We start from the raw sequence: 25,251 nt of genomic DNA on the forward strand, positions 1-25,251 counted from the left end.
TAATTCTTTTTGTAATCATAAAAATTTCACCTAATACTAAACTACAGTATGTACAAGTAAATATTAAAGTAAGTCTTACTTATACCAGATAAAAATCCTTGTGGTACAAAAGCTTCCTAATCTGTTTAAAACAATTATTCATAGGATAAACTTCTGCTGTATAATTATTTTAGGGTTAAAATGATCTCCTTTATATAGGATGAAATGATCCCTATTTTGAGAAAAATTTTTTTAGGGAAAATGATCTCCCATCATGTGGCGGGTCTTCAGACCACAAACTTCAGCCAGTTATTGAATTTTTGTTATCATTTTTCTTGGGCATTTTTATCTCGATTTAGCCACCTTGATATTATCGGTTCATGTTAATATGAAATTTTGATGAATAGACTAATAACTTAGCAAAAAGCTGTTTAAACTAAGTCAGAGATACCAATTTTGTATTTTTTAATTATATTATTTTCTTCAATTCCAGTCGTGTGAATAGCTTTGCAACAATTTCTTCTAGGAAAAATTTTACATAATTACTTAAATTCCTTATTCTTTTCGTCAAAAATTTTGGAATTATATTTTGATAAAAACAAAATATTCTTAAAAATAAAATTACAGATTATGCGAAGGTATATCGATAAAGCAACAGTTATTCCATTTGAGAGAAGTTTCGTTATTCGAAAATTTTCGGTATTTTGACAGACTCTGTATACAAAATTAATATTAATAATGATTGATTTGAGTTTGTAAAGTGTGAAAAATTAGGTGATTGAAGTAATTTATTTTGAGAAAAAAAAAACATTATTGCTAATTGTTGTTTAATTGATGATAAATGCAACACACCTGCCGTATAACTGCATGGAGTCATTAGCCAAGCCTGTGTGTCTGATGACTTTCATTAAACATCGTAAATCATTTCGGTTATTTGTAAATAAAATGATTTGCATTATTAATTGCAATGCTACGCATCTTTATCAAATTAAATTAAATGTCTAATTGAAAGTAATTTATTAAATAAAATACAAATTGAAAGTTTTTAACACACCTAGTTATAAGTAAATATTAGCTTCTGTATAGCTATAAAACTAAATTTAGCTGCAGTATTAAAAAAAACTCAATTTTTAACATTTGAAAATATAATTGAAATATTTTTTTTTGGATAGGCAACTTGTATGGTATTTATGTAAAATTATGACATAAATTGTCATAAAGTATTAAAAAGTTTTCAAGCGTATCATCAAGGTTTTGATTATAATATAATAATAACTGTTCAAGAAACGTGCTCACATTGTCTGATTCATGTTATTTAATTGAGTTTAAATCTACAAGTAAAATTTTAACTTCCTGATTTCAATCATATTTTAAAGATTATTTTGTAACTTTGTATATTAAAGTTTATCCATCCATTGTTAGTAAATGGTTCCTACAAGGCTATACCTATAACAACGGAGATGACTAGCGTTAGCTTACTTTAATGTTTGAATAATTTTAACAATTTTTTTTAGAGAGGTGATTTATCGGGACTACAATCAAGCAACTTTAAAAAGACGACTATGTCTGACGACTGTAAAAAGGTTCCAATTAAAATTGGTAGATAGAGTCTTCCTTCGCAGGATTGTACAATATCAAGTAAACAAGACACTCATTATACACAGGATATTCCATGAATTATTTTCTATGATAATAAAATTTTTAATTTTTAATAATTAAAAAAAAAAAATTATGCGTTTAGTATAATAAAAGTGTGTCAAATGTATGTATAGTAAAGTTGTTTCATGTTACCACACCTTTAAGTAAGTGTATAGAGTTAATAATTTAAATATGTCTGGTGTCTCGTGTATCCATATATTTATTTGAATTGTGCGTGATTTCTACTACAAATACAATTTATATTTATATTTGTATAATTTGTATATAAATGCAATTTTTAATCAGAAACAAGTGAAAACAAACAATTGACCTAGGTAATTATTGAAATACCATGTATAGACAGTGTTGATGAATGCAATTGTTTGTTTTTTGACGACATCTAAGTAAAGAAAAATTTAGATCACTTTTAGATAGCACTCATAACTGATAACCATATAATACATATTATAAAATTTGCATATAATTTGCGCCCTCGTGGGTAAACCGAGATGTTAACAAAGAAAAAAAAATGTTTAAAACAAAAGTTGCTTATTTTTTTATAAGGAACATTTTATATTTAAACTTTTGTTCTATCTCTATCGGTTTACAAGATGGGTCCTACAGACCCAAGACCCAATTGACCTATGTTTCTCATTTACGAACTCGACCTCACTTTTTACGTTTCTTTTTTCGTTTTTAAGTTATCGTGATGACACACAGACAGACAGACAACCGAAAATGGACTAATTATGTGATTTTATGAACACCTATACCAAAATTTTGTTCATAGCATCAATATTTTCAAGCGCTACAAACTTGGGACTAAGCTTAGTATACCCTGGTATATTTCATATATACATGGTATAATAAGTGAAGTTAAAAATGATATTGTACAGAGCTCTATAAATGCTGTGTACCAATTATATGTATTTATTTATATTTAATTCAACTTTTACTTTATTTTTGTAAATAAAATTATTAATCATAATCATAATATATATATATATATCATTATATTTATTCAGAGATTAAAGCAGTTGGTGCATGTAATTGCTTCATGAGAAGAAGATGAGTTTAAAAAATACAAATCTGAGGGGAATAAATGTTTTTAATTTTATAATTTACGGGTGAAATTTAAATTATGAAAAAGTTTCATTAACTTTTAACTTGAATAAACCTTTAACGTGAAAAGAATATGTGGTTAAAATTTCAACTTATTTATTCATGCAAATTAAAAAAAAATCATTGAAAATCTATATGAAATATCGACATATTTTAATAGTTTTAGATAGTTTTCACATTAAATGAATACAAATAAAAAATAAAAAAAAACTTTTAACAAAAAGAAAACCGACTTCAAAACATAAATTTTTCCAAAATAAATTAATATGCACTAAAAAGTAAAAAATAACGATAATATAATGTAGTTAAAATTATTGTTATTTTTGGAGTCGGTGTCAGCCAAGCTAATGTAGCAAACTGTTCTGTCAAAGATGTTTCCTTGGCTGACACCGACTAAAAAAATAACAATAGTTTTAACTACATTATATTATCGTTATTTTTTACTTTTAAGGAAAAATTTATGTTTTGATTCACGCTCATACGCTCATACATAACCCGGGTATAGGAGTTTGGAAATTACTATCACTAGCTTTTTTTTTCATATGAATCACGTGGATGTACAGATTTTTGATTTGATAACCATTTCTACATTCACGTGACCATATCTTTGACAACTTTTGTAATAAAACTTTGTATAATATTTTAGCAATAAAGTTAAATTGAGTGTAAAATAAGAAATTCAATTGATATCGAATTGAATACATATCTGTAAGTGATGAAACAATAGATATTTATATTTTATTGTATAAAATAGCTAATAATAATAATTCTTATTCAGCTGAATACATGCATAGCATAATAATTTTTATTATTCATAGAAGTATAATTATTATTACTATAAGATGTCTTGTAGTAAATCGGCCAATGAAATTTTCGGATTAGGTTGCGACCACCTTTACGATATAGTTTTCTCTGTTACATTTTTCATGCTTAGTATGAAAATAAACTGTAATCAAGGGTCGGATTTAACGTAAGCGCCGCCCCTAGGGAAAATGAAAAATGTCATCCCATTACCGAATGTCATCCCATTGGTCAATTAAGAATGTATGAGCATGATAGCAATCTTTGATTTAAAGGCTAAAAATTTTTGTATAGGTGGAAATTTATTCAAGGAATATTTGGTTAAAATTTCAACTTAGATCCGTTCAAATTTTTTAGAAAAAATCATTGAAAATCGATACAAAATATATTGCTTTTATGGAGAAATATTAAAAAAACCACATATTTTGAAAGGTTTTGATAATTTTCATATGGAACGAAAGAAAAAAAATAAAAAAAAACCTTTTAATAAAAAGTTAACATAAGAAATGCACGAATAGAGTAGATTTAGGGTTGAAATTATTTTTATATTATTTTCAACTTCGATAATGAATTTTATTATAACTTCATAAATGTAGACGAAAAATAAGAATACAATTTGCCTTGGTTTTCAAAATATTGAAAGATGAATAACTAAAGAAAATGTTCAATTTTCAATATTTTAAAAATTACGCCAGATATCGAAAAATTGTATTCTTATTTTTGTCTTATATCGTCAAGTTATATCATAGTTCACTATCAAAATTGAAAATATACTAATTATTCATACTACTATAATTTATTTTCTTTCACTTATGGCGACAGTCTCCATGACTATCATTTTTATATGATTTTTTTTTATTGAATCACTCAGTACAGCAATTATAATTAATTATAAAATTCATAAAAGTTATTAAAACAATCATTTTTATTGTATATTTTGTGCATAGAATCTCGGTCAATCAGCTTCAAAACTCCAATAGATCTATAGCTCCATTCATTCTCTCTTATTTTATTTAAATATACTGTTTTTATATTAAAATTTTATTTATTATATTTTTGTTTTTATTTTTCAAAACACTATACTAAGACAAAAGAGATAGAAATAGTAAATATACTTATACATACAAGTCACTATTCATTCAAAAATTATGATTTTATTCAAAATTTAGGTCATGGTCTTTGGTTTTGTATTATTGTTTAGTTAGCTTACCTTAGCTAAACAACGTACGTAAGATTTTTGAATTAAAAATTTAATTTAATTATTAATAAAATAAAATTATAATTAATTATTATTTTATATTGTAATAATATTTTATTTTATAATTTTCTCATCTCCTTTGTCTTTAATTATTGTAATAAAAGTAAAATAAAATAATAATTACTTATTAATATTGGATTTAAAAAAAAAAGTTAATATACCTACACTCCACAAAAGTAAAAACACATGACTTTTTGTTTTGTTAAAAATACACCAATATTTGCAGGCATGTAACTTTGTTATCCTTGATCTTTTTTCGCTCAACCAGGGATGATTTTAAGGGTAAATAAGAGAACTTGGAAATGCGCTTATATACTCTAAAGATCCGAAGTATTATTGCATTCGGATAGTCAATGTTATTTATGAAAGGAAAAATGGTTCTATGCTTATCCTAACACACGGTACTTTTCACGCTTTGAAGAGAGTACTATTCTCTCTTTACCCCTCCAATTTATAAATCGTATATCAAAACTTATTCAAAAACATATACAAACCTTCAATTCCATTCTCGATTCCTTAAAAATAAATGACATATTTTTAAAGCATTTTTCTAGAAAATTTAACGCTCTTAAAATTAATTATCTACAATTTTTTCCAGTTATTCAAGTTTTTGTGAAAATGGCCATGAGATGTGACATAAATACCTTACCATTAGAAGGAAAATAAAGAACGATTAATTCAGACGTTGGCGAGATGATATGAAAACTCTCTGGGGTAATCATGTAAGGAATGCATTCAGGAACAGAGCAGAATGACGTGTATTAGAGGAGGCATTTATCCAAGATAATATCTTGGTCTTAACGATTGAATCCTGGTATTGGCCTTGCATTATTAAAAGCACATTGAAAATTATCTTGGGGGTTCATGAATTATTTTCCACAATAAGTAGGGTAAAAAAACTTGTTATGAGTCTTGGTCTTGCGCAAAAAAGTGTTGGTCTTGCAAAGTTAGATCATTGGTCTTGCAGAGTTAGATCTTGGTCTTGATTTTAATTCATATAGATAGAGTCGCGTCGTGATATTGGTCTTGTTGAAGAGATTTTATATTGGTTTTGGTCTTGAAAAACTTGCAAGACCAACATCAAGACTGATTTTGCTCATCACTACCAATATGTGGGTTGACCTGCAGGCAACATTATTATTAAAATACTGAATCAGTTTTTTCATTTTTGGTTTGTTAATTCGCTAATATTGATTGTTTATTGGGCATGTTTCTCAGAAACTTTTTTTTACTTTCTATAAAAACAAGTAGCTAGTAATCTTTAAAATGCTAGTAATATTAATAAAAACTAGTAAACTTTTATGGGCAGATTCATAGCACTTATATATGTTAATTTTTTCTAAAAATTAATTAAAAAGTCAAAAGTGGCTTCACCTGTTATAATCCTATAATTCCAATTAATTAATTAAATATTAATGAAGTTTTAAATAATTTAATTAGTAATTAATTGTTTCTTGTATGCCTATAGTTTTATAAATAATAAGAATTTTCCCATTTAAGTGCATTTCTTTTTAAATAAATAAAAGCTTGTTTTTTTCTTTCACTTTTATTGATTTAATTTAATTTTTTTTAAAATTTCTTAAGAAATACAAAATGAATTAAATAATGTTTTAATACGTTTTTTTTTTTGGGAAAATGTCAAATGAATACATAATTTTCAATGTCAAAAGACAAATAGACTAACAAACAGACGGACGTATAAACCAAAGACCACAGACAAGGCGAATAATGTGTGTTCGAAGCATGCTACACCTATGTTTGTATGCTTAAAGAATTAATTATTACTTATGTATATATGTTTATATCTTTTAAATCGATCTATTAATAAAAATCAATACAATAAATATCAGTTAAAACTATCAGAAACACGTGTATGACTCATTTTTATAGTGTTTTTTTTTTTATTACTTATAACTGACGGATAGCACGTTGAGATTTCAATTATAGCGTTTTTTTAATTCATGATATCTCTAGCCATTTCTCTGACATTAGATAAAATATTAAGAACTGGCCCTGTTTGTCAATTTGTAGTAGGCTAAGTTTAAAGTTCTGATTTCGGTTAAGTATATTTAAAAATGTGATCCATCACCCTGTGAGCTTGTGCAAAATTTCTAGTCGATATTCCTATAAATAACGAAAATATGAGGGTGATTTAATTTTAATTGTGAATAGGTTTCCTAGGGGGTGTAAAGAATAACCATTTACAATGAAAGCTAGTTAATAGAGGGACCTGCAAATTTGTCTATATCCAGGTATAAATAAATATCAGTCTCATTTACAGAGGGTTCCATTAATAGAGGTCAGAATACAGGTTATTTCAGTTTTAGAGGTGCTATTTCATTGCTACTTCAATAACTATGAATACCGCGAGCTTTCGCGCGAAATCTTGGGCCTTTTCTTTAATCATCAGTACACTTACCGGAACGTTTTTGTTACAAAGTTGCTAGATCCATGTTAGCAAACACTGTTCAATTTCAGGATATTCTGATAAACGTACACGTTTTAGGTTTCCTTGTCCTTCAGAACATTGTGATTGAATTGTATTTTTATTCTGAATTATTCTACAAAGAGTTAATTTTGGCACATTAAATTCGACACAGACTGTTGAGGCCGCAGTTAGTTTCCAAATTTATTATTTTATTTTATGGCGTCGCATCATGTTTTGTGTAGACAAACTATATTTTATTTTTTTTGTACATAAATGTTACATACAAGCCGTAAACATTTATGTAATAATAAGATATTTTTTTTTGGTAATCAGTAGTAGTTTTTTTGCTAATAGTTAATATCGTTCCGTAACGTTACCGCAAAAGCAAAGTTATTTATCTCTATAATAACATCATTGTAAAAGTTGGTGTTTATTGAACTGTTTTTTATAAATTCTCTCGTTAAAACGGGTCCTTATTTCAAAGTTGTGAAGTGCGATTCCTTATCCTGGTATCCCAAATTTTTCCTCCGGTCCAGGACTCGTACCACATGGGATCCAGTTTCAACGGGTAAGTTCCACTAACTTATTTAATGAATTTGTATTTTACATTTTAATTACATCAACAAAACCTATTTATTTATGTTGGACAATCGTCATCCATCAAAAATAGTAGTAGATTCAGTCCACTCAATTCAAGAAGTTGGCGGAAAATCCAACACAGACTTTATCGCGTGTCTTTCCACTTTCATAAACGGATATTAACTTAAGTTTTTCACGTACTGAAAACGATTGGAGCCTTCGTTTCAGAATTTTTCAAATAAAAATCCATATGATAGTCAAAAACTGAAGATCATTTAAGCTCAAAACTAGTTAAGTGATGTCATCTCAGTTCTCAATGAGGTTAATGTATATATAAAATTTGCTCGCTGTCTTAGTTATCGAGTTAACAATGAAGATAAAATCGAAAGAACGAATCCCCCGGATATGAGATTTGCTCCGTCCCACTAAGAGTGGTAATTTTATGTTAAAGTGTTGGGACCTCAACATGAGTTCCAGTTATGGAGGTTTCTCACTTATCCAGATCCCACTTAACCAAGTTCCACTGTATATGGTGCAAAGAACATTTAATATAATGATTTATATAACTAGACAATCAACAAACACCTCTACACTTTTTTTTAATCACATCAAAACAAAACAAAGTACACACAAATGTGATTTAATCATGTTTGGTAACTTGATTTTATAATCATTTATTTATATCGTTTATTTATTTATTTTGTTCATCTATACATCTCTAACATCCAAACTTGGATACTTCAATAATTTTACCTTTGATAATCATAATAACAAGCAAAATTCATTATTCATTGTATATCTGATATTAATAATAATAATCGATTAAAAAACCGAACTCAAATGGTTGTAATGGAATTTATACTCATTGTCAGTAGTTTTTAAATATAGGCATCCAGGGTTAGTTTGCCATAGTTTTTAGATATTTTATTGTGTAAATTATTTTTTAATTTTACCCTTTATAAATTAATTTTGGTAAATCAATACTTTATTGGAATAATTGATTAACAAAATAAAAATTAAAAAGGAGATTGAAAGACATCAAATTGAATACATTTAATTTTTGTTGTTGTTCAGTCTTTTAATAAAGGGTTTCATGAAAATAATTATTGGTTTAATACTTCAATATTATTATGGGCCTCGCCAGATACATTCAGGTGTTTACTTTCGATATCGAAAAAATGGTTGCTATATGCACCTCTAGAAAATTATCTCCAAATATGAGATATTAATATAAATAGGAAGGACCTTCTCATCAAAGTTTTCATTTTTACCTACACCTATCCTGAATCAATTCATATCTTGCCATTTATTGAACGTATAGCAAATGTCAACACACATTTTTGTAGAATTTAACCATTTGAAATATATTGAAAAACAAAATTTGAAAAACTGAAAGAAATTTTTTCTTCTTAACTTTATAATTCGCTAATTAATAAAACTCATAAAATAGGCAATACATATTTTTGAAGAAAATTTTCTGATCTACAAAAATCGTCCTTTTGTTTACTAAATTACTGTGAGCGTTTCAAAGATATTCGTGGATAAAGCTCAAAGCGCACCGATTTTCGAAGTTTTTAATAGTTATACCTTAGATTATATTAGATTATACGATTTTAAATAATATTTTTTGGAAATCTTTCTAATAAAATCGAGTTTTCGAAAGCTTTTCAAACTATTTCTACATAGATACAAGTAAGACAAAGTACATATGGTGATAAGCAAACAAAAATCAAATTCGAATTAAAATAAAAAACCAATATGTATACCTTGGAGCTCTTACACTTGAAGACGGTATAGTTTTTCGCAAAAGTAATTTTAATGAACTCAGGTCTAAAGTGTTATGTATAGGCTGTTTTATTGTTTGGAAGCAAATCGTGAACTGTGGCAAAAAGAACATAAAAACTTCTGAAAGCAACGGAGATACGATTTTATTGATAAATTGAGGGTATTTTATGTATGTTTAATTAATGGTGAGACATGCATTTTTTCGTATGGGACTGTGATGGATAAGAGTAGAGGAGGAAATTCACTCTGAATCTACAATGAGTTTTTAATCTTTTTCTGTGAATTTTCCTTCAAGACAGGAAGGGGGTGCAAGTGCAGCCCCTTCAGGTGCACATTCGAGATCATAGATAGCACTATGAAGGGAGTAATGGTTCATTTATGTTTGACACACCCTGTAACAATAAAACAATTTTATGTGCAATGTTTTAGTTTTTAGATGATTGACGCCACATTAGGCCACTCCATGTTGCTGTATGCTGTAGGCCTTTAATGTAATATTCTAAACAATATTAGCCGCTATAGGTATAATATGAGTATATATGATATGACCTTATACGTATCAAATTCACTTTCATTTTATTATATCATTTATGTTGTATCAAGTGATATCTATTGTATTGTTGTATCCGGGATAACAATTACATTTTATTTATTTTTATTAGACAGATATCGGTTAAAGTAAAGTCATTACAAAATATCTTAAAAAGCACCCCAAACTTTTTTAAGATAAAATGATTTTTTGAATTTAAAGAAATTATTTTTTACCTTTTAGTTGAGCTAGTTACAAAAGCGTGTTTTTCTAGTTTTTTTTGAACTATTATTCATTTTGTGTTATTTTTTAGTTACTTATCAAAAATTGAGTAAAATATGGTGGGAGCGCAAATAAATGTATATATTTTAAGATATGGAAATTGTAAATCCTGAAAAATCCTGACCAGGATAATAAAATAAACTTATGAAATTATTGTTTTGCCATCGGTCCTTGAAGTATGCCATATTTCGAGTTAATCCGACGTTTTGAATGGGATCAAAATCATGTTAATAAAAGAGTGTTAAAATAGTTACCTTTTGCTGAACAGTTGATGATAGAAATTTTCCAAAAATGGGGTATTTCATTCAGGGAACAGCTGTTACACATTTTAAAGTAAGAATTTGAGGTGCTAAGCATACTAAGTGGCATACTTTTGAGTAACGGAAAATGAAAGCATTGAATAAAGTTTTTAAGACTTACCATAGTTGGTTGATAACAACATGCTTGTTTGATAAGCACATCAATTTTATTATTATTATTATGTTCAATATCGGTTGAACATTGATTGGTTATTGATTCGATGACCACTTGATTTGATTGTAATTTTGTTGTATCATCCAAATTATGATCGATAGTCGTTGGATCACGACCATTTATTAATTTTCGCATCTGTAACAATTCAAAAAAATTTATTTTAGTCAATTTGTTTATTTTAATCTTAGTATTTCATCCAGAAATATTTTCTCTGGAAACATTAGTTTCTTATGGTAAATCAAAATAAATTCTAGTGACAAGAATAGAACTTTCTTCAAATTATTTGTAATGTAAATAAACGAAAATAGCTACTCTTACACACAAAGTAATAAGAGTATCTTTCCTATTACTTCCTAAGTGGATATAGTAATAAAGAAACAAACACATACATAATATATGTAGATAGCGTATAAATTTAAAATATGTACAATAGGTATCTGTATACATACTATAAAATGTTTCTAACCTAATTTTCGCTCTCACGGGTAAACAGTGATGCTTACAAAAAAATGTTTCAGACAAAAGTAGTTTATTTTTTTATAAGGAAAATGCCTTTGTTCTATCTTTAACGGTTTACAAGATGAGTTCAACGGACCCAAGATCTTGATCCATGTTGCTCATTTACTCACTTTTTACTTCCTTAACACGTTATAATTTCAGCTTGATATCTCTTTTCGTTTTCATCACATCCACCATCTACATACGTTTTTGAGTTATCGTGTAGGCAGACGGACAGGCGGACAAGCGAAAATGGATTTATTAGTTAAATCCATAAATAAACTTGCCACATATTCCTAAAATATTTTCCACTAGATTTTTTACGTTTTTATAGCCCTAAAAGCTATCTTCTCTATTTCGTTAGCTATCAACTACTGTCGACAACCACATTGTGCCTACTTGCATTCCCATAAAATATCCTCATTGCACTAGAAATACTGTTCTGTTATAGAATTTTTTTCTGAGGAACAGAGAATGATTCGAGGTACATTTGACTCTTATTACAACTTACCCATCTGATACTTTAAGATGCATAAATAAAAAAGAATCTAAAAATCGTAAACTTTTCTTGGTTTAAAAGTTACATACATATTGGGTGATCATATTAGATGTATTTGTAATATTCTTCTTATTTCGATGAGGTCTTTCACCTATACAAATTTTTTTTTGCATTACATTTCCGTCCACTCTGTATAAACATTTTACATATACACATGTTTTACGCTCTATTAAATTTAAATTAATATATTATACTATATTTTTTTTGTTGATAGATTGTATTATAGGTATACCTATGATGGTTTTTATAAAATAAATAATGACTAGCAAAGAAAGTTATAAGAACTTACAAGCGCTTGTTGCTTACTTTGATAATGACTTTATTTATTTATTTACTAGATTAGGTATTGGTATTATTATATCTATACCTATACTATTATTTATAACCAATAATTATTTATAATTTTTTTATAATAATTTTCATTGTCTGTTGATTATTAAATTTTTTTTGAAAGTGATCGTCGTCATTCACGAACTTTTTGTTATAGTTTAAATCGAATTATTTTTTAATAATTTTTTTTTTGACCATTATTTTATTTACACTAATAATTATTTATAGTGTTATAGTTAAAAGTCATTGTTTTCTCACCACGAAAATCGAAATAAAATTATTTATGATATCTTTCTCATTCTGTCCTTATTGTAAATTCTAGTAAATTATTTATTTAAGGTAGGTAGTACGAATGCCAGGGCAAGTTCAGATTTTTAGTTGAAATTATTTGCACCTAATTTTCGACTTTGATTATGAATTTTGTTATAACTTCAAGAATGTATACGAAAAATAAAAAATTCCGATATATGCCTTGGTTTTCGTAATATCGAAAACTAAAAAATTTCCAATTTTTGATATTTTGAAAATTACTCCAGATATCGAAAAATTTTATTCTTACTTTTCGTCTTATAATATCGAGTTATAACATAATTCACCATCAAAATTGAAAAAATATATTTTTTTTTAATTTGAGTCCTCACTACCGTGCTCATACATCCTTAATTAGTCGAGCACAACGGTTTTTTTTTCATTAATTTAACTTTTTTTAATTTCCACCTACTAGTTTTCGATAAATCTATGAAAACATATCATCCATCTACCGTTTTAACAAAAAACCAATATTAAATATGGCAGAGAAAATAGGTAGTTTTCGATGACTTTTTGACAAATTTAGGCGAAAACAAATATAAATCTCAAAATTTGAATCCGATATGAACTTGTCCCACGAATGTATGATATTTTATTTATAATTTTCATAATTTTTTATCTTAAAGACGTTCATTCACCATCCGTTCATAGAAAAACAGTATGTAAATTTGAAATTAATAGAAAACTGAAAATTTTTTTGAAATTTTGTTAAAAGTTTAAATAATTATTTATTAACTGGAAAAAATTTCAATTATCTTATTTGTAAAAAGTTATTGATATTATTTTTGAGAAATATCGATTTATAATTTCCATTTAGTCCCATGTTAAACGTTGCTATTTGTCACTTTTTAAACTTAAAATTCTACGAAATTGATTTGATAACATTACCAATACTTTTTATTTTTATCATAATTTTGTTTTTATCTATAACAAGTCTCATGAAAGTACGACCTTAAGCTCCATAGCTAACAAAATTATCGATAGAGATATTTATCGTCGACAATATTGAAAAAAAGTAAATTTAATCACAATTTATCAATAAATACATTACTTTACTATATATCAGAAAATAATAAATGTGTCCCCTAATACTCACATTCATCACATCCACCAATCTACATACATGTGTGATTATGTATATGAAAGTCATGGAGATTTTGTACATATAATGAAAGTCAGGAATTTTTTTTCGATGAGAAATGAGAAAGTACCAATATATAGTGGAATGATATTGAAAATGATTAATGATGATAATTATAGGCTAAAGAAATTATTAAAAAACCAATAAATACGGAATAAGAAGGGAATTCTTCTTATTATTTTTATTTTAAAAAAGGTTTTTATTTTTAATTATCTATTGTCAAACGATATAGATATAGAGTGTCGTCATTCATCAAAAATGTTATGTCTAGAGCTATAACAAAAAGGAAATTTAATATATTTTAATTATAGACAAGTTTAATAAATGAGATTGGTAAGTTTCGGAGTTGTAAAATAGTTTACAAGGAATTATTATAGATATTCAATCATTACTTGATACTAATTTTGTTTTAAAACTGTTATGTACAAATTTTTGAGTGTCGTGAAACTTTATAATTTTTTTAAGAATCTTCTTAAATAATTAGCTCAGTTGGTTAAGTGATTAAGGCGTAGCATAGGGTAGCGGGTTCGATTCCCGCCGTCGCAACAAAATTAATTTAATTAACATGCATGAAAGTGGTGCACTCAACCTCTGAAATTGAGGAGCTGATAAATGAAATTATCAGCGGAAAGGTAGTAAAACACATATATGGTATCACAATGGGCTCTAAGCCTAAATGTGTCCTTCGTGGACAGGCAATATAACCTAACCTAACCTAACCTTCTTTAATATTCATTGGTGGAAAAAAAATTTATAAAGAAAAGCGGATTTCCAGATAAGAATGGTTAAAGTTACAATTGAATTTCAAGCCATGCGATTTTACCCTTTGCTCTATTTATTTGAAATTTGGATATGTTATAAGTTATAGGCAAGACTAGACTCACTCATTAAAATGGTGAAAGAAAATTTTGCAACTTTTCCTACACAATTTTAATGGGAGGGTATTTTTACCTGTCTGGGACTATAGAAATTTATCTTAAAGAGTATAAAAATCAGGTTAATTCAATGATTGGATGCAGAGTTCCTGAGATATCGCAATAATTGAATCGATTTTAGCCCGTATCTCAAAAACTATTCGGACCAGTCATCAAATGCACCCGATTTTTGTACTTTTGGGTCAAAATTACCTTATAAACTGAGTTTTATCGAAATTGGAGATAAATAAAATTTATCGATTTTTTTAAGGGGTACCCCTTTTAAAAAATCGAGAAAAACGAAAACAAATTTTTTGTTTGGTAATTTGATAAAACTCGGTGGATGGAGTAATTTTGATTGAGTCATTTCTTAGAGGTTTTCACGTTTAGAACTTGGTCGCAAGCATTTTCTCAAACATGTTATAAATTAATTTTAACCATAATTTTAAAAAAAAATCAAAACATTGATCAAAATTAAGTTATAAAAAACAACGAAACCTTTGGACCTTCCACTAATCTTGCAAATATCATAAATTTGAATAATTTTTATTCGAAAATTTTTTCAAACTTCATTTGTAATTGGAGAAAATAGACAAATGCAATAAAATTTTTAATCATACGGTATACACTTTAATACATATATGTATTAAATAGCTATTATTATTTGTGAAAGGTGAATAATGAAGGACAAATTTTATTTATTATCTATTTTAATTGACTAAAAAAAAAAAATAATTTATTTTATGAAGAATCAAGATGAAGATGCTATGATGCCATTGCATTCATTCATTGTTCTTTTTTTGAAATTCTCATCTTCAAATAAATTAATAAATCTTCACTTTTACTTTATATACTAAAAACTTTTATTACTAATCAAAACACATCAAGGACAAACTTAAGGTGGTTCTTGCGTTGTAAGATTTTTGACTGATTTTTAGTTATTGTTACGTGGTAAAATATTTGAAACATATTATGAACTTAAGGTAGTACTATCGGTAATAGACTGTTGTGACATCGGTAATCAGAATTTAATGAAACTTGGCATAGTTGTCCATTATTATATCATAATTAACCAGTTAAATTTTAGGGGCCTTCAGAGAACTGAAAAAACGATATTTTAAAGATATTTTAACATTGATCCTTATGGGAAATCACATATTTTATTTTATTTCACAAAACTGGAAGTTCAGATTTTCAGTTCTCTGAAGGCCCCTAAAAATTTAACTGGTTAATTATGATATAATAATTTACAACTATGCCAAGTTTCATTAAATTCTGAATGCAACATCTATTACCGATAGTACTACCTTAAGTATTTGATTTCACAAAACTAGTACTGAGTGCGAGAGACGTTTTAGTACAATAAATCTAAACTTACGAACATATTAAATGTCGATCATTTTGAAGGATTTGGTGAGGATGAAGGTGGTAAGATCGCCAAGGCAAATTTAGACTTGTGGTTGAAATTATTTGTCTTTTAATTTCAACTGTAATGATGAATTTTATTACGAACTTCATGAATGTAGACGAAAAATAAGAATACAATTTTTCGATATCTGCCTTGGTTTTCGAAATATCGAAAGCAAAATAATTAAATAAAGTTTTCAGTTTTCGATATTGTGAAAATTACTTCAGATATCGAAAAATTATATTCTTACTTTTCGTATTATATTGTCAAGTTATTGAAATTGTAAAAACCATCAAAATTGAAAAAATATTTTTTTTTTAAATTTGTGTCCCCACCACCGTGCTCATACACCCTTAATTACCGAACCGATTTTTATTTTTTGTTTTCTTTTTTTTTTGAAAGGTAATTTAATGCAGATAATTTAATAGCTATGTTTTAATTGCGAGTTTAGGGTTTCGTACCCAAAACACTAAAAAAGATTCTATGATCTTTGCCGGGGGTTTTTTAAATTGTTGTGAAATTCATTTTTCGTTTAGTTATGTATTTAGAAAATTCAAAATATGGTGGAAGCGAAGAGAAGAAATAGAAATTTACTCTCTAGTTAATCGGGAAGTATTTCCAGTAAAAGATTTATACCGAACAGACATACAGACGGATAAATCACTGTGTCTTTAATATTAAGAACTTAAAATATTAAAAAGAATTGGATAAATTGGATGAAATTATGACAAAAAAAATAAAAAATTATATTAAATAAGATGCAAAGTTATTATTTTTATTTAATATATTTTGAATATTTTAATTTAAAATAATTATAATAATTTTTTTTCTTCAAATTATTATTTAATACAAGTATATGAAAAGTGAAATTTGATTACAGATTTTTTTTTTTTTGGAATTATATTTTTCAAAAATAAAAGTAATTTTAAAATTATTTAACACTTGTTAAAGTTTATAATAACTTGATTATAATTTTTATAAAAAATGAGTTAAAATTATTGTAATTTTTCAAATCAATTAAAACATTTACTTTATCTGAAATATGGAGAAAATTACTAACACCTTATTAATCTGTACATATAAAATACTTTGTCCTGAATAACTGACTGACGGATCATCACAAAGCTTAAATCGTTGAGACCTGAACCTTTTAGAGTGTGTTCTTTGTATGACGTAAGCATCCGATAAGAAAGCATTTATCAAATAGAAAAAAAAGCAATAATATATAAAATAAAGCAAAATAGAAAGCAATTTATTAAATAGACTTTAAGTTAAATTTGTATGGCATGTTTATGAAATATATCAACGTATACTAAGTTTAGTCCCAAGTTTGAAACGCTTAAAAATATTGACGCTACGAACAAAATTTTGGTAAAGCTGTTCATAAAAGCACCTAATTATTCAATTTTCGGTTGTCTGTCAACACGATTGTTCAAAAACGAAAAAAGATATCAAGCTGAAATTTTTATAGCGTGCTCAGGACATAAAAACTGAGGTAAAGTTCGTAAATGAGCAACATAGGTCAATTGGGTCTTGAGTCCGTAGGGCCCATCTTGTAGGACCCACTATTTACCCGTGAGAGCGCAAATTAGGTACAAATTATATAGTATATATTATATGAGAATATCAGTTGAAGTGTGCGTCACATGTATGTATGTATGGCTTCTTTCTTTACTTATATGACGTAAAAAAAACAAGCGATTGCGTAATTTTAATACTTTACATGGTATTTCAACAATTAACTCAGTCAATAGTTTGTTTTCACTTGGTAAGTATTAACTTATAAAACACACGTTATTAAGATACATCTAAGCTAATTTTAATTGATTTCTATTAGCACTAGTATAGAGTTAATGAAGCTACAGTTGCAGCAATAGATAATTCACATAATATTTATTATAATCTCATAAATTTTGTAATATGTCTGTGTGAATAAAGTCATTTAAAATGTAATTTTTAATAATATTTTTATTTTATTTGTTTGCTTTTTGGAGAAAGTTTTTTTTGTTGTTGTTTCATTTTTAAAAAGTCACTTACTTAAGTAACTTTTATAATTGAAAACCAAAAAAACAAAAAATCAACTGATATGACAGATAATTTTAATACATAATTTATACATAATAATAGATATTATTTAAAATGGTGTATTAACTAATCATTTTTTGTGTGTTACATTAGGTGGTATGGGTGATGTCGTTCTGAAGTGAATATGGATGGAAAGTGTTCTTAGCTACATTTGAAAAAAAATATACTCAACCGTTGGAAAATGATCGCCTCTTTTCTAGGTATTTCAGGTACAGATCTCTAAATTTGTTCGTGAAACATAGCTTAGAACTCTTTCGATAAAATTAGCTTTTAAAGAATTTCGAAACCGAAAAAAGGATTCAAAACATTTGAAATTTTAGTTATCAACTAACCATATTTGTATACGTTTTTAACCGACTTCAAACAAAAACGGAGGAGGTTATCAATTCGACTGTACTTTTTTTTTTAATGTTTGTTACCTCAGAACTTTGGACTGGGTGAACCGATTTTGATGATTCTTTATCTGTTTGAATGCTGGTGCTTCCCGTGTGGTCTCATTTCATTTTGGACCAGTTCTGACAACGGCATCCATGAGAAAATCATAAAAGTCTTAAATTTGCATTAAGTATGCACGACAAGAGAACGAGTAACTCAATATCAAGCCAACCGATTTCGATGATTCTTTCTTTAATGACAAATAATTTAGTGTTCTTCATATTCACTAAAAATTACAAAGTAAAAAAACTTTTATTAATTAACAAAAAGAACACCGACTTCAAAAGAAAAAACTTTTCCAAAGTAAATTAATATGCACTAAAAAGTAAAAAAATAACGATAATATAATGTAGTTAAAATTATGGTTATTTTTGGAGTCGGTGTCAGCCAAGCTAAAGTAACAAATTGTTCTATCAGAGTTGTTTCCTTAGCTGACACCGACTCCAAAAATAACAATAATTTTAACTACATTATATTATCGTTATTTTTTTACTTTTTAGTGCATATTAATTTACTTTGGAAAAGTTTTTTCTTTTGAGGTAGGTTTTCTTTTTGATAAAAGTTTTTTTTATTTTGTAATTTTTAGTGAATATGAAGAACACTAATTTAAAATTCATATCGATTCTCTGTACGGTTTAGGAGAAATTAACTATCAAAGTTTAACTAAAAAAAGTTTTTCATTTTATGCACAGTTCTTAATTTTGGTATGCATTTAAAGCTTAAAATTTGAGAAATATTGATAAAAGCATGTCTTTATGAAAATGGTAACACTTTAGAAGCAGTTATTGACAAAAAAAACAACATTTATTACGACTTCTTTAAATACCACCATGTAAAAAGGGCTGTCTATAATAATTAATTGGTCGTAAACCGCGGTTCAGAGAATCAACTTGAAATTTATACAGAAGGCGTATTACTCATTTATTAATACACAAAATTTCACTTTTTTGGTGATACTTTCTTTCGTTTTTGTATCCAAACTCCTTAAATAAAAATAAAAATCAGTTCATTCATTTATGAGCTAAGATGCCACAGACAGACACACAGGAACAAAGATAAACATATATGTTAAACTTATATAAACTCTCTTATTAGTCCGGGGTTAATAATAGTATAAAATAAGCATTCCAATAACGCCAATTCCATGGAAATTTTTATAATTTTTATGTAATTAATTTCGAAATTATTTTGGTATAGTAGAAACCTTTTTGTTTTTATTAAAAAGCTGTATTATACCGCCTACAATACCTAGTCTATACATAATTGCATTAAAGTGAAGGAAGTATTTGTTTGAGAAAAAAAAACACACAGATTTACCGGATACAATGATTGTTGTTGATTTAACGGTTTTGTAAAAATATTTCCGTTCGTTGTGTAATTACGTATTTGAGACATTTAATAATATATTACAATAACCATAAATAAGAAATCATTGTTTTATATTGATTGGTAATCGATTAATCTATAAAATTATTACTTATTTTCATTTCATTTTTAATCGAATTTTAATAAAATGTTTGATTTATTCACACGGTCATTAAATATCATCAAAATTTCACATTTACTTCCAGTGTCCAAGGCCATTTTTTTAAAGTAAAATTGTAAAATTTGAACGGAACAATTTATATGCAAATATAAGATTAAATTATTCATTTTCTTATATATGCTTCTGTTTTTTTTTTGCAAAGTTCCTTAATTTATGTTAATAGTTAAAATGGCCGACAATAACTTTAACATTTAACAGATTTTTAAAATCTTAATGAAGAAAAATTATAATCAAAAGGTAGAGTTTCAAAAATTCGCCATGAAAGGGATGGATCTGTATGACTTCGATCCGAATATAGGTATTTTTTCGATCAATCCGGAGACCTGGGAGGGGGATGGTTGGATCTTAAAAAGAAATAATAAGTTCAAAAGTTTAGAATTCGATTAATATTGTCATGAACATTTAGACTTTGGCAAATAAAAAAAATTTCCGCGAACATGGTTAGGTAAGGTTAGAGTGGCTGTCCTGGGGTGGGACACACTTAGACCATAGGGTCCGTTGTGATACCAAAAAGGGTTGACCCATCCCCGGTCACTACTCCATGAACCATTTGGAGCTGTTTAAGAACAGCAGGAGAGCTTTGACGTCGACGGACTCTAGGTCGGAGAGATCGTCAAAGAGAGGCTGGCTCAAGAAAGTCCACCTCCTCATGACAAGAGCTGGGCAGTGACAGAGAAGATGAGACATTTTCTCTTCCTCCTCACCACTGTGACAGCTCCTGCAGTAGTCGTGAAACACTGCCAGGCTCAGGCGTTCAGCATGTCTGCCACCCAACCAGTGTAATGTAATAGTCGCAACAACTTTGCGAACAGAGGCCCTTGGAAGTGATATAAGATCTTCGAAACGCCTGCGATTGTACTCAGACCATATCTGTCTTGTAGTATCACAAATACGTTCCTCCTTCCATCTAAGATTGGCCCTTTTTAAGAAATCCTCTTTGAGGGGCAACTTGCAGATCGCAAATGCAACTTGCAGTTCGCGTGGAATACATGCCAAGCTAAATTTGATATATACATGATGTATACCTGAAAAATGAAGCCACACACAAGACTTTACGTTAAAAATTTAACGTAAATTATCCGTAAATCGGTGATGATAGTATATCTTCACGATAAACTTAAGCTATGTATATATTTATACATAGGCTTTTGTATTTTTTTTTCACACTTTGTCTAAAAAACGTTTGTAATCTGTTAATTCTTTTGTATATAACTAATACATTTTAATTATCTTATATTTAATTATACATAACTTTTAAAAAAGTTATCTTGGCGAAATTCAATATTATTTATGATAAAGAATTGAAATAAAATATAAAAATTGATGATTATTTTTTATTCAAAACCCCAGTTATGTGTTACTGAGTTTAGCGACAAATTTTACTTCATTTTGTTCGACGTTTCAAATGGTTATGCTATCTTAAAAAATATTTATGTACCGGCTCTTGATCTATGAATCTTTTATAGTCATCCATAATAGGTATTTTTCAAACGATGATGAAATAAACCTTTATAACCCTGAAAAAAAAAACCCATAAAAAGATGGGATGTAACTCTGATTAATAATTATAGAAGAATAAAGTATATATCTATCTATATAAGCATAAAACCAAAGATAGTTAATTTAGAAAAAGTGAAAGTCTTATATTAATTTGAATATATACGTTCGTATAAATCAGTAAATAATAAAATTATTTAATAATTATTATTATTTGACAAATAATAATTATTAAAAATATATAATAATAAAAATAATAAATAAAAATAATGATGAAATATAAATAAACAAACAAAAAAAATCTTCCGATTCAAGTAGTAATCAATTTTTAATTGAAAAATCTTTTAATTACTTTCTTTATAATCAATTTTTTATTATATATATATTGCTTAATTCTGTAACCATGGAACAACGTGTTGAAATCATGGTACCCAATTTTTGATTGTAATTGCAACGATGCATTTTGTAAATAAAAGTCAATTATTTTTGTGTTGCGAAAAATTGATTTTGGCAAAAATTGATTCAGACGCAAGTTATGCAATTTCCCAATTATTTTTAACTTTTGCAAAATTGTTCGAAATAAATTGATTTTTTTCAACGAAATCAATTTATCGATGTTAATGATTCTCTACAATTCACAGTTGCTTTGAATATGAAATTTTTGCAATAATAGGATATTTTCTCGAGTGTATGAAGACCAAAAATCTCAAAATGTGGCCAATAAAGCTAATTTTTCATAAAGCATCTTTTAGGGTGCGTTAGAAGCACGATATATCAAGGTTATAGATAATCATAATCCAGTATTAGTTATTTTCTGAGCAAAATATCTAATGTATGAAAATATTGAACTTATATACACGGTAAGAAACTCATGGCGTTTACTACAATGCTGGTATGGTATAGAGATAGATACATTTATTATCTATGCTAGCATAAGTGATATTATAGTATTGAATAGGGCTATACACCAGATAAGCTATATGGATATCGCCAACCAGTATGGGCCTGACGCCCATGACGTTCACACCGATACTAACTAATCAAATTTTACATTAAAATTATATTAATTTAAATATTTCATACTTTTTAGTATATTTTGAAAACGTCAGATGTTGAACACCAAGAAACCATTTGATAAATTATTTTAAAAACAGCCTGTATATATGAAATTAATATAATTAATGTTCGCATCTTTTCAAATTTAATTGATATTGGTCGTTGAACTTGATATTTAAAAAGTATATATTTTGGCCAAAAATATATTATTATACAATCATTCAAATTAAATCAATCAATAAATTGTGTATATGTAAAAAAACTTTTAAACATATCTTTAAAAACCGACATCAAACAGTTTAAAAACAAACAAAAAATAGTTTTGTAATAAGATTGTAAATATTTTAAAATTAATTTAAGTTTAAATTCCCAGTTGAATTTGTTACAAAGAAAATATACTTGAAAAAACACTATTACAGAGTCTCAGTAACTCAAACACTTAGTATTTCAAAACGTCTAGTTATAGCTGAACACATGTAATAGTAAGAAGGACATACTATAATTTTCACATTGATTTTCAGAGTACCCTAACGCCAGAAACTTTTTTTCTTTGAGATGTGTGATCATTCTTTATGCAAAATACCTTAACGTATTTCGATACCGAAAAAACTAAAAATGTACCAAAAAAAATTTGAAATTTTATTTATCAATTAATCATCTTTTTATACGTCTTTTATGAAAAATTCAAAACGATTCCCTGTACGGTTTAGGACAAACTAACTGTCAGAGCCAGTGTTTTTAGTAGTAAAAAAATTTTTTCATTTTTATCCGTAGTTCTTAATTTTGGTATGATTTTAAAGCATAAAACTTAAGGAATATTGATAAAAGTACTATCTGTAAATGGTAAAACATTTTTAAAAGCACTTACTGACTAAAAAATTAACAGTTATTATGACTTTTTCAAATACCATCATGTAAAAAGGGCTCTTTTTAATAATTAATTTATCGTAAAACCGTACAGAGAATCGACTTGAAATTTACACAGAAGGCGTATTAAATACTCATTAAGTCATACACAATTTCCGTTTTTCGGTAACACTTTTGGTATCGAAACGCCTTAAAGACATCATAAACTTTTTTATTTATTTTTTCGATAATTACTCCATTTTTTGAAGTCAGTTAAAAATAAGAGAAATGTATTTAATATGTAATATGAACATACAAATCACTTGTGTTATTGAAATGTGAAAGTTTTTTTTATCACATATTAAATTCTTGATCTCACAGCACAGAGCTATTAGCAAGCAGCAATACAATTCACACATACATATAAATACAAATCAATCAATGTATTAAGAAGTTTAACTATAAGTATAGCTGCAGCTATCTAAACTGAAACTAAAGCTAATCATTTATAAATAATTGTGTACATTTATTATTATTCTAAGAGAAATGATTTTTAAAATTTTTATAATATTTTTATACATATATAACATACCTATATAATACATGCGAATTCATTAGCACAACTTAACAAATAAAAAGGAAATTTTTATAACGAACTAAATCTATTAATTATTTATTAGTTTTATAAACTACCATTTGACAAAGATTTATTTCTGTGCGTTATTCTTCAACACTAGATTACGAGCCATTGTCCAATAAAGATGCAGGGGAGACAAGATTTTACTTTAAAAACAAGTGAAAACCAACAATTGACTAAGTTAACTGTTGAAATACTATGTAAAGACAGTGTTGATGACCCAATCGTTTGTTTTTTTTTTACGTCATGTAAATAACGAAAGCCACACACATGTAACTGATATATCCATATAATACATACTAAAAAATGTGCACCTAATTTGCTCCCGCGATTAAACAGTGATGTTTACGAAAAAATATTTCAAACAAAAGTTGTTTATTTTATAAGGAACATTTTTTACATTTAAACTTTTCTTCTATCTCTAACGGTTTACAAGATGGGTCCTACGGACCAAGATTCAATTGTCCTATGTTACTCATTTACGAACTTGACCTCAGTTTTTACGCCCTGAGCACGCTATAAAAATTACAGCTTGATATCTCTTTTCGTTTTTGAGTTATCGTGTACACAGACGGACAGGCAGGTAACCGGAAATTAACTAATTATATCAAAATTTTTTTGGTAGCATCAATGTTTTTAAGCGTTACAAACTTGGGACTAAACTTAGTATACCTTGATATATATTACATATATACAAAATGGTATAAAAATAGTTTTTAATGACTTAGTTTTACTGAAAAATAGCAAATAATTTTTTGTATTAGTTACTCATTCATTATCATTATTTAGGAAATTTATTTTTTACTTTTGAGTACAATAAAAGCTTCTTTCTTATAAATTATTTTTTATTTAAAACTAAAAAATGTATGTATATCAAATATGGTGGAAATGATGGAAAAATCAGGTCATACTAAACTCTAAACAAAAATAATTTGTATCTTTACTATAGAAATTTAAATGTACGTTTTAAACAATTCTGTATTGGTACCATTTATGAAACATGGTATAATTAAAAAAAAAAAAAAAATTAAATAACCTTTATAATAAATAAAAAATGTTGTTTGAAATTGATATTATCAAATAGTAAAATAAATGACCATAGTTTTATAAAAAAT

At 27.1% G+C, this 25,251-nt stretch overlaps 1 protein-coding gene across 1 annotated transcript in view; it reads right to left on the reverse strand.

Annotated features, from left to right (window-relative positions):
- Positions 1–25,251, reverse strand: part of LOC123301857 (COP1-interactive protein 1) — an 89,523-nt gene that overhangs the window by 14,692 nt on the left and 49,580 nt on the right. Inside the window, exon 5 of the mRNA XM_044884792.1 lies at positions 10,822–11,010. Within this exon, the coding sequence (XP_044740727.1) occupies positions 10,822–11,010 (189 nt within the window). The remainder of the gene's footprint in view (positions 1–10,821; positions 11,011–25,251) is intronic.

Source organism: Chrysoperla carnea, chromosome 5, assembly GCF_905475395.1.
Source record: "Chrysoperla carnea chromosome 5, inChrCarn1.1, whole genome shotgun sequence".
Classification (NCBI taxonomy): Eukaryota; Metazoa; Arthropoda; class Insecta; order Neuroptera; family Chrysopidae; genus Chrysoperla; species Chrysoperla carnea.